At 32.5% G+C, this 12646-nt stretch overlaps 1 protein-coding gene across 2 annotated transcripts in view; it reads left to right on the top strand.

Annotated features, from left to right (window-relative positions):
• Positions 1 to 12646, top strand: part of LOC124541893 (cyclic nucleotide-gated cation channel alpha-3) — a 38765-nt gene that overhangs the window by 15066 nt on the left and 11053 nt on the right. For both annotated transcript variants that reach the window (XM_047119819.1, XM_047119809.1), the window contains exon 5: positions 11605 to 11748. In XM_047119819.1, coding sequence (XP_046975775.1) covers positions 11605 to 11748 — 144 coding nt within the window. The remainder of the gene's footprint in view (positions 1 to 11604; positions 11749 to 12646) is intronic.

Below are 12646 nucleotides of genomic sequence, written 5' to 3'. Positions count from 1 at the left end.
ATATTTTTTAGGAATTTTATTGATAAATAGTTAGCGAGACTCAGAATAGACCATTAATGGCAATGGTGACAGATTTCAAACCGTGCTACCTTTTCTTTTCACCTTAACATTAACAGTCTGTTAATATCCCACTGCTGGGCTAAAGTCTCTTTTCGATGAGAAGGTTTGGAGCTTTTTTCCTAAATGCGCTCCAATGCGGGTTCTGTGAATACACATGTGGCAAAATGACGTTGAAATTAGACACATGCATTTCCTCGTGATGCAATTCCTTCACCGCCGAGCACGAAATGAATTATAAACACAAATTAAATATAAACATTTGATGTTGCTTGCTAATGATTGGGTTTGAACCCACAATCATTGGTTAGGATGTCCACGTTACAGGCACTAGGCCATCTCGTCTTATATATATATATATATCATATTTGCTTATAATATACTTGTACAAACTTGGACAAATTATTTTGATGGAAGTTTGACACTACGACTCAGCCATTGCTTATATAAATAATAGTAAACACATTTAGTTAAGAAAATACATTAATTACAATTTGAGCATAAACTAATAGTACGTTTAATTTGTAATTTCTTCTTCCCTTTGTTACTTACATCAACTTATATTATCACATAATAAAAACAAAGGCGTATATTTTATAATCTTTTCAAATCGAGGTTAAAGTATTTTTATTCCAGTTTATCCAATATATTGACGATAAATTATGGTTCCGAATTTAGTGAAAGAAATCTTGTTGGAGATATCGCCCCGTTGTGGACCCATTACAACAGCCTCGGCCGGATAACGGGGATGATCGATTCGCTCATATTGTTACATTCGCGGAACGTTTATTTATTTTCTTCGGTGTGTTTTTTTTTACTTCAAAATTGTGTTTAAGGAAAATTAATCATTTTAAGTGTTTTTTATTTAATACATTGAAAAAGTGTAAATGAGTTAGCCGATGTGAAGTGGTCACCAGTACTAAGATACATGACGTTTCAGAATTTATCTTATCTTGTCAATGCATAACTGACCTTTAGGAAGGGAAGTAATATTTTATGTCCCTCGTGAGACTTAGACTGCCACTCACCTCAAGTACTGAAACACAACAATGCTAGGTATTGCTCTTTATGGGTAGAATATGTGATTGGTCGGTTGTACGTTGTTGTACCGATGATTAATATTACTTACAGTACTAGAATGCCTGTTCGATTGTAGTGATTACTTACCTTCCGGTAGGTAGTCCATTCACCAGTCCACTGTCAATATAGTCAATACATATAATAGAATTGGAGTGTCTGTTTGTAACACCAAAATAACCGGTTTTTTCTAAATGCAATGTATAAATGCATTGTATAAATATGTATTTATACACGGTTCATATAACGAAGAAACATTTTTGTAAATTTTTAGTCTGTTTGTTTCGGCTAATCTCAGAAATGGCTGGTACGATTCTGACGGGTTATCGCTGGTGTAATTTACGCTACGGATTAAATATATCAATTGCGCACGAAAGTCGCGTGCACAGAAAGTACGAAATTAAAAAAAAAAAGGAATTAATAATGGCAATATTTAGCGTTACAAACGTTACGTTATGCATTCGCTTCAAAAATTAACAATGCTCAAAAATATCTTCATTTCATGCAAATTCATACGAATATTAACACGTTCAACTTTTGGGCATTAGTTTAAAACTATTTGAATATAACGGGCAGTCGCCGAAACGTTCGTTACGGAATAAGATACCGTAATCACGTCCACTCCAATAGAGTGGAGTTCATAATAACTTCAATAATATGCGGGAACCCTCCGCGCAAACTTTTCAAATGTTAGATTATGGTATCGGATGCGATATGCTGATGTTTTTGGGGCGGATATTACTGTTTATACGTTATTTCGGTCGGACTGCGGTATTTTTATATTAAATATTTTTGAAATTTAATTGACAATTTGATTCTGTATTATGGTTTAATACGCATTATTAATAATAATGTCTGTTGTTACACTGGCTCACTTTCATATTGAATCTCGTCACTATAACTAAATAATAGACAGGAGTAATAGTATATATAGATAGGTCTCGCTACTCACTATTGTATCACCCAACATCAATACGTACTTCCTATTCTTGGGTTTATTTTTAAGTATTGAGCAAAACAGGCAGAAGAAACATAACCTCTTAGTTCCCAATGGTACATAACCTTCTCTTATTATATATGTATGTACCTATATACAGCTCACCACATTGTTGATTATTATTATAATAATATATAATAAAGTTAATCATTTCCATCAATTAAATTATATACATGAATAACATGAATTATTAATATGATTACATTTTATGCCGTCTGTAAAATCAACGGATATTAACTCTACGTTTTTTTACCATCCTTCAATCATCATAAACTTGCCAAATGACAAACGAGGAAGGGTGTATTGATTCGTCAGAATTTAGAAAAGGCTACCCAGACAGGCATACTTTGAATTGAATTTATCTTTCCTCAAAATATTCTTCTAAAGATATTTTAAAATTTAACGACAGCGAAACGAAATTTAACGAATCGTCGTAAGAGATCGTGTTCTTTGTTTGAAAATTAATGACAATGTAAAAGCACTCAGTGAGGCCGAAAACAGTTTTACACAGAACTGTTATTCGGGTTTTTCGTTAACGTCATTGCAGTAAACATTTTATTTTAAGGATTCCATTGAAAAATATTTTATTATTATTTTTTATACTCAAATTTCGTGTGATATCTCTGATATTTAAAGGATTGTTTTATGTAGAAGATAAGAATTTGATATTGTACGTAATACCTTCAAAATATAATGTATTTTACATAGGATACTTTTAATATCGATGGGTGTTCAAAAAATTTGTATCATTATTGGAATATTTAACCATCTTTGCCTGTTTCTGACGCTTCCAAACGACGCCGACCCTCATTTCGTGAGTAATATTTTAAAAGGACGTCCGCCCTCTTCTCTCTGTTATTTTTTTCGATTTTCTATAGCTGTCACATAATTCACAAGCAAAAAAAGTTAGCCAAAAATTAGTTAGTAGGGTTGGTATTAAATTACATTTTTACTGTTGCAAAAGATCGTTTGCCAACGTTATTGTTCTTTATTATGACAGAAAATAGAATCTATCTAATAAATAATTATATTCACAACGAGATATACAGGTGAATAAAGGTGTCTTCTAATTTTGTTTCGGTTTTAAAATAAAATTTTAAAATACTTATGAGCTGAGATGGCCCAGTGGTTAGAACGCGTGCATCTTAACCGATGATTGCCTGTTCAAACCCAGGCAAGCACCACTATATATATTTGCTTAATTTGTGTTTATAATTCATTTCGTGCTCGGCGGTGAAGGAAAACATTGTGAGGAAACCTGCATGTGTCTAATTTCATCGAAATTCTGCCACATGTGCATTCCACCAACCCGCATTGGAACAGCGTGGTAGAATATGTTCAAAACCCTCTCCTTAATGGAAAAGGAGGCCTTATCCCAGCAGTGGGAAATTTACAAGCTGTAACTTTATTTTTTTTTATACATACTTATCAATGAGTCAAAATAAAAACTGTAACCAATTCGCAGATGAATGATGAAAATGCAGAATTCGCAATATCCTCACCGAGATTTTATTGTCTAATTTTGAAATTATTTTACAATTCTCAACATTATACTGAAACAGCCAGATATAAATTTATCTTTTACCCTAATTAAGTATTATTTGATTTTTAAATTAAAGTAAATCCCGTGGCTTTGCCGCGCAACCACGACACCCGCAGCCGAACCGCCTTGTGGCTGACCGCTGGCCTGCAAGTCGAATACACTAATAATCCCTTTAAAATATATCAGAAATGTAAGAAAAGTCATGCATTGGTCAACAATTAATATAAAAAAGTAACTTTGTATTAAGTATCTAACAAAAGGGTTGAATAATTGATTTTCTTGGAATTGGAATAATTTAATAAAAAAAAGAACAAAATTTTCGTAAAAAGGTACGCAAAATGTAATCACCGACGCAAAATTATTTACCATGACAGGGAAATGTGTATTGCAAATGGGCCAACCCTAAAATAATGACCGAACACTGTGATCGCGGTAGGGACGGTCAGCACTGAAATGGTACAATCATTAAATTGTTCCTGCGGTGTTTTTACAATTTATATAAATTTCGAAACGCGAACTGAAACTCCTTTCTTCCCGATGCGAGGAAAAGTTTAATTTGAGTTTAATTTGTTTTAATTCGAACGTGTCATTAATACAAATCTATATTCTATTTTAACCCTCGATTCCTCTTCCTAATTAATTCAACATTACTGAAATTCAGTGTAATGTAATTAATCTGTATGTTCTTCATAGAGTAAAACTCTCTATATGATACATAATCATTTTTTAGAACCTTAAATATATTTATAATATTTAGGCTACATATTTATTATTATTACTCCTTTTTAACGAACAAGGAAAATTAATCAAATATAGATAAGTCTATGCATCAACGCTTACATTGGTATGTGTGTATATTTGCACATGCTATGCATAATTATTGGGTTTTATTTACATTACCCATGGATAAAGTCGTATTGATCAATGATTGATAAAATCGTGTTATCGTTTTGTATATTTAATTTAAGTTTACAGTACATTGTATGTATGTTTTAATGTTGATATACAAAGTTCTCTCCAACTACTTCATCTGAATATACGGACTGGTGCCACAGACAATGTAATAATAATTCATACAAAGTAAATATAATTCATTGGTTAAACAATTAATTTCGATCATTTTAATAACCTACGTTATTTAACTTTAGCTGTGTATAATAAAAAAAAAACATTGATATCAGTTCAATATTTGAATATTAGCAAAGTTAATTAAGAGGCTTGATTAATTATTTACTGGTTTTTAAATATAGTACTCCACTTTAAGTTATATAAATTCACAACATCAGCATCAACAGCCAATGTTCGTTCACTGCTGGACATAGGCCTCTTCAATTGCACGCCACTTTGATCATTCTTCGGCTTATAAATCAAATTATATTAGTACATGTATTAGTAATTCTATTTCACGTACAATAATGATAAACAAGGACCATGTACTCGTATAAGGATCAATATAAATCGTATTTTATGGCGCAGCGTCGACATTAGTAATTCCTTTAATAAGAGCCAAGCTGATATATTATTTTTCCTTTCACCACGAGTGCGGTGCGTCCACTAAACTTTGAACACTCAATTTGCTTGAAGTTGTTGAGTTTAAACAGTGAATTTATGACTGCGTTATGCTGGTTATAACTTTATAAGTGTTAAAGAACGTTTGTGTGTTTTGTATACAAAGTTATTATTGCAATTACTATATCATAGATTATGTAACAACCGTCTCAAAAATAAGTCATTTGCCATTGTAATCACGATTGTCTGATAAAAAAAAATCGAACAGCCACCCGTTTGAATTAAGAATTTTGAAAACAAATAATAAGAAGTAATACTTCCATGTCTAAGAGATATTTGAGTTTGATAAAAAAACTTTGCCAATATTTTTTAGCTCCAGGTTCAGTTTTATAAATGTTATACGTTAATAAGTAACCCGAAAGAGTGGTTAGCACATAACTCATCCCTATGATAAGAGGATATTAGGGGCATAAACCGGCACAAAGGCAGGCAAGCGCCTGAAGACAGATCGGTTCTCAAGGGTGACATCGACGAGGTCACCCAACATCCATTTTTAGCCATTGCCTTGAACTGAGTAATCAATATGAGTAAACAAAATTATATTTAAAATTGATGATATTCGGTTAAGAATTGCCATTATGATATTTTACACATTTAATAATATTGAAGTAGTTCACGATATAAATACATCTTTGTCAGGTTAAGTATTCAATAGTGTGATTCCGCGGATATTTTTTAACTTGAGTCATAAATAAATTTAAATCTCATGCCATTTTTCTTAGTACTCATAATGTGAGAAATAGGAAATAAGAAAAAAGCTGTGAATATATTAATTTAATTGTATATGATAGACATTGTGTATTCCACCAACCGGCATTGGAACAGTGCGGTGGAATATGTTCCAAGCCTTCTCCTCAACCTACCTTGAGAAATTTACAGGCTGTTAATGTAATGTTAACGAAATAATAATAATAGACAGATCTGTGTAAATTGAAAGCAAAGAGTAGGCATTGAGTAACTCGTCGCTTTCGCACGTAGTATCTACATTCTGAACCGAAACAGCTTTACATTAAGTTCTATAATAAGTACAATTAAAATAGTTTATAATATTTTTTGAGTAGATGGTTAACTCGTCTAGACGGGCTTGCACAGACTCTTACAATAAATAAATACCTGATCTTTAAAAGAACATCAAAAATTCATCAGCATATCCTAATTTCCTATACGAAAACATTAATATGGCTGGAAAAAATATTAATATTTAATAATTTTAGTATTTCACGAATATGAATTTTTTTAAGTATTTAAGTTTCCTTTTTTATCCAAATACTTCAACAACAACACATGCATGTGATTGGTCCCAGTTGAATTGAAGTATTTAATCCATGACAACTGTTTGCATAATTACATAAAGCTAACGTATCCAAGATAATAAAGACGGGAGATAATTATACTATTATTTTGACAAAACTTGTTGAAAAGCAGTTGATATAAAGTAAAAGAATAAATATATGTTTAACTTAGTTTATTATAATAAAAACTCTTTGTTCTAGTATCTCCAATTACATAACAACAAATAAAAAAGTTAGATCTAGTAACTCTAATATATTTAGTACATATATAAATTTAGCCGAAATTATAATAAGTTGGTTTTAAGTTTTGCGCTTGTTACAATGTTTGAGCCAACATAGCAAATAAGTGGGGTTTTTCTGTAAATAAATATTTACTACCAGCCCGGATTTTGGAGGTTGTTAACGCACGAAAATCCGTTGATTCTGCACCTGATCTCTGTCCCGTTCTACTAGCCAGAGTATGAGGGGGACAACACACTTGTATCCGCTCACATATTTGTGGATCTGTATTTCCATCAGATCATCATTATCAATACATTACTTTTTGTATTTACTGAGAAGAAATGAGCTGCAATAAGCTCGTTCCATCAAATATTCATGAAACTTTTTAAATATAGAATTTAATTGAAACATTTGAGCTGGCGAGTATCACTTAAGTACGTAATTATGATCGCTACGCTTGGCAAAGGTGAAACGATCATTAATAAAGGTAATAGTCCGGAGACATTGTTTTACCTTTTATTTTAATCGTTAAATGCAACAGCCGTTATGACAAAAGCAAGATGGCAGACGTATCGAAAGTTTTATTGCAATTATAATGCAATCTGATCGTTTATATCTGTGCAAATTTTGAAAATTTAAATTGTACAAAATACGTGTTGTGTTGCCTCGTTTGTTCAAACCCTTGGTTGGATCCATAGGAATTTATTGGATTTTTCAATAGACAAATTCTCTATAATAGCTTTCATTCTTTGGAAAACCCATAATGCCATTTGTCCCGTGGCTGGCTGGGTGAACTCATTCTGATGAATTAGGGATTAAAGGGTGAATCTGAGTGCAGGCATTGTGCACTATAATATCACAGTTTGCTAGCCTTCCTTAAGAGCAACAGCTTTTGTTATGATATTATAACATTTGTATATACTATATAAACTAGTAGCCACTTGCGGCTTTGCTCGCGTTTGAGGGTGTTGGTGGTCATGCGTCAGTTAAAAAAGTAGCCTAAGTCCCATCTTGGAGTTCAAGTTTGCTTCATACCAAATCTCATCAAATTCAGTTCAGCGGTTTGGTCGTCAAAGTGCGGCAAACAGAGCTACTTTCACATTAATTTATAATAATATAGATTACTATGAAACTATAGTAAAAAATGGGACACATTACTGTATCTAATTATGCTTCTTTGTCATTTCGATTCTAAAGATATTCCCGAAATAACATAATCAAAAATTACGCTAGTAAATTCGTATATGTGGACAGAAGTTTATTTTACGTTTGTACATGATTTTTTTTAAGCTGCCGGAATTTATACTCGTGTTCGGGCAGACTTTTCGGAACTGTTGTAAACCTTTTTGTTTTAACAAAAATGACTAAATTCTGTGCAGAACTTTTAGGAATGTATGTTTAATATTTGCATATCGAAGTACACAATGTAAAGCTACATTCTAGCTGGCAATTTATTCATTTAACAATCCACTTGATTTTGAGTGTGAGCTACGAAACAAAACCGTGGGGTTAATTGTTTTCAGTGTAATTTAGTTTAATTAGGTATATATATATATATATATATTCTAAATTGCCTTATTTAATGCCTTTAATAAAACTCTCCATTTTTAATGTGCATTTTAAAGCATCATATCTCCTGAATTATGGACGTGTCATTCTAAGTTACTCGTGACTGAGCAAATGCCTTTTATTAACGAGAAGGATTAGAACTTATTCCACCACATTGCTCTAGTGATTGACAGTTGATTGATTAATGATGATTAATAGCAAGTGCGGCAGAATTTCATCAGGCATCTGCAAAATTAATCAAAGATTGACCAGGATAAGAATATGTCTGCAAATTAATAAATATATACTAAAAACAATATGTAAAATATTGGCTCCTGTTTCATCCTCATGTTCCTAGTGAGTCTAAATATAATATATCCTGATGCAAGTTCGCGGGGTAAATACCACGCGCTGATCAGATATACTACCGCCAAACCTAATATAGTTATATTCCGGTGGAAGCCAGTGGGACTACAGCACGAGTAATCACAGACATGATAGTTTCCAAAGTTGGCGTACTGTTTGGATTGATGGTGATAATTACTACAGCGTCAATGTTTGTGGGCGTTGTAAACATCGGTTTTATAATAAACGATCTTTTCTCGCTTTTGCCCTCGGCATTCCTTACAAGTTGAAAATATTTAGATGTGTGTTTTACCTCTTTGGCGTAGCATATCCAGAAACGCCTAAATACGAATCTACTCATTTTTAATCTGTATTCCTAAAACACAGTTTCATGTTTCTAACTGAAAAAATAAACAAACTTCCTCACAAACTTTCATCCGCTTAGGGGTAGAAATTCCAAAATTCCTTCCTTATTGTATGTTTTCTCAGTGAAGCGACCCTACTCACCAAATTTCATCGTCCTATCTTTAATAGTTTACGCTAGGCGATGATGAGTCAGTCAGTCAGGACATGTTATTTTATGAGTATAAATATACAATGAATATTTCTTCGTTAAAATAACAATTCTCGTGCCATATGTGTACACGGTAGCGAGGGTTTATGAATTATTAAATACATTATCGCATTAAATTGAAGAATACACGAACGTTGGAAATACATTTATACGTCAACTTTTATTGAAATACGAACATACATTCGCCTCGGAGCCTGTCAGTAAACATTATATCATTATAATTACATAGTATAAAACAAAGTCGCTTACTCTGCCTGTCTCTATATATGCTTAAATATTTGAAATTACTCGACGGATTGTGATGCGTTTTTTTAATAGATAAATGATTCGAGTGGAAAGTTTTTGTATATAATTAATGGGCAATATAGCAAAGAAACAAGAAAAATTCTGTAGCATATTTAGTATCAGCATTGCACCCGTGCGAAGCCGGGTCGGGTCGCTAGTCGATAATATGCAACAAATAAATTCATTGATTTATTTCGTTCACGAGTTTATTCGTGGTCGGGCCACGTTGATAGGCACTTGCAAATGCCACGATGCAATTACCGTGCATTGTTATATGCTTTTTTTTCGACCAGCGTAGACCACGTGATCGGTATTTGTATGCTGGAAGCGTGCGTTCATAGTAAGTTAAATAGTTATGCTCATAGCGTTGCGGTGAAACGGAAAACACTCGACCGACCGTGCTGTTGTTCGGGTCACGATTTTTTAGTTAAATGCAGTTTTGTTTACTTACAAAGAAGTCGATTTCTTTGTTTTCTTTTTAGGTATGGTATTGTGAATCGTTTCTATGCGTTCTACGTTCGAATTCATAATGCTGTCAACTTACCGAACGATATTTTTTCAACTGTTGTGTCACTAACATTTTTGAACATTAATAAATTTCAAGAATATATTATTTTATTGCGACAATGTACATTCATATCGTATTACATGTACTTTAAGTAAATTAAGAGACGATTTCTCATGCGTATTAATTAAAAATATATATCGTTATTACATAGCAGTTAGTCTGTAAAAATCGTCTACGGAAAATTCGACTAAAACAATTCGTCTAAATCAATTCGACTAAAACAATTCGTCTAAATCAATTCGACTAAAACAATTCGTCTAAAATACTATTCGACTAAAAACAATTCGACTAAAAACAATTCGACTAATAACAATTCGACTAATAACAATTCGTCTAAAACAAATCGTCTAAAGTAATTCAACTAAAGACAATTCGACTAAAGCAATTCGACTAAAAACAAATCGACTAGAAACATTGCTCCTTCCCCATTACACTTCAGTCTTACGACTCTGCAGTCTTCATCGATCGTATTGAAAATTTGCGACCTCTTGTGAAGCTTCTGTCTTCCCCGTACCAGGCCGGCTGAGTCCCACACACCATCCGAGATGCCCCATACCCGCCCAACTATGACGATCCGATATATACAGACAGAATTGTATACGTCAAATCAATTGCGAACAGTCTTTCGATATGAAGAATTTATTTCATCACTTATATTTTTCCTTTTTTTTAATTGTTTTTCTTTCTTTCATCTTTAAAATTAGCTTGTAGAAAATAATAATAAACTTAATACAAAATAACATATAAAAAATAACTGTAAAAAACAAAAAACACTTTTAAAAAAATATTTAAAGAAAACAATAAACAGATAGTCAGCAATCCGCCACGTCCTCGTTCGTTGATTCTGGGTCCAGCAGAGAGCGGAAATTTATAAAAGAGGGGAGGGGAGGGTGAAGGGAGAGATGAACGATGATGATGATGATGCCTATTTCAACCAGATATCTCAAAAAACGTGGATACTACACAATAGGAATTTTTTAAGCAGTTTAACGAAACAAAGCTTTTAGAGTAAGCAAAAGAGATACTCGTGTTCCACTTGACTTTTGTATACTCAATGTTAGTGGAATTAATTTTAGTAAAGCTTTTTTCAGCTACATTGTTTTCGACGAATTATTATTAGTATAATTGTTTTTAGTCAAATTGTTTTAGTCGAATTGTTGTAGTCAAATTGCCTTAGTCGAATTGTTTTAGACGAATTGCTTTAGTCGAATTGTTTTAGACGAATTGTTTTAGATGAATTTTCCGCAAATCATAAAAATACCTAATGGATATTGGGTATATAAGAGCGTATGTATTAATTAATTGACATCAAAAGCTTTGTTACCGTTTGTTTTACGATTTGTTGGTATAATTTCGAATAATTTGTAACGCGATACACTTATACTAGGTCTGCTTTATGCTTTAATTATTATTATGTAATAATTATGTTGTATGTATTCGAAATCTTTATTTAGTTTTAATTTTATACTAGAATGATGCGTTCGATGTAATAAAGGATAATGGACTATACGAATGGTTATTTGACAGGTGACCTGCCTAGACCACGAAGCAAAGGCGAGTACGTCTTTGTGATCGCACAACTTCTGTTTGGTTTGCTTCTCTTCGCAACTGTGTTGGGTCACGTGGCGAACATTGTAACTTCCGTCAGTACAGCCAGGAAGGAGTTCCAGGGTAAGTTTAATACATTAAAATTACTTATAAATATACAAAATTTATTTCTGTAAACATTGACCCATTCTTAGGCATAAGGACATACAGCATGTTTTACTAATAAATGACAAAACAGGTTATATTATTTGAAAAATTAATGGAATAGGGACTTTGAGTTAATTGATGTAGATTAACTTAAATAATCAAGGCAAAAATTTAATATATTGTTGTTACTGCCTGTTTTCAGCAATCTTGATTACTGGATCGTATTCCATGTTTTGAATTTGGTATTTGTCTTTAAATATTGTTTCATTCATAAATATTTCATTTCTAAAAGATCCATTTTATGTCATCGAAAATATTTATGGTCAAAGTGAGGTTAAAATACCGATAGATTTATGAACTTTATACTGGAATTTCTCCATATTATAGTTGCAAGGCTTATTGAAACAATATTCAATGCCAGTATTTTCTAGTATCTCACATTTTTTTTTATCCTCATTGTACACTTGAATATTGTTTGAGACACAAAATGTCAACTATTTTCTCCGAATGAAACATAAACTATGCATTTGATTGGTTGGTTTCGCAATATTTAAATAGAAGGTACAAATAAAGGCCGGGTCTAATACGGTCCAACGTTTTATGACGGCTGTAAACGACCTTTATTTTGGGCACAATAATTCACCGTACGACGTGGTTCAACGCGTTCAATTATGAGCGTGATTGAATGTTAACATTCTTAGTCGAGGAAAATCGTTCGAAACGGTTTATGTAACTCGTTTTTGATTGCGTTATTTTATCATTTTTCGATAACTGATATTGCGATAAATTCTTTATATACTTCAACAGATGCCTCGACAGTTAGTTTGAATTGTGACAAAAAATGTGATTTTACTTAGTCGCAGCTCGACATAAT

The sequence above is a fragment of the Vanessa cardui genome, chromosome 2, assembly GCF_905220365.1.
Source record: "Vanessa cardui chromosome 2, ilVanCard2.1, whole genome shotgun sequence".
Lineage (NCBI taxonomy): Eukaryota > Metazoa > Arthropoda > Insecta > Lepidoptera > Nymphalidae > Vanessa > Vanessa cardui.
Note: the sequence above shows the minus strand (reverse complement) of the source record. Positions and strands in the feature narration are given on the sequence as shown.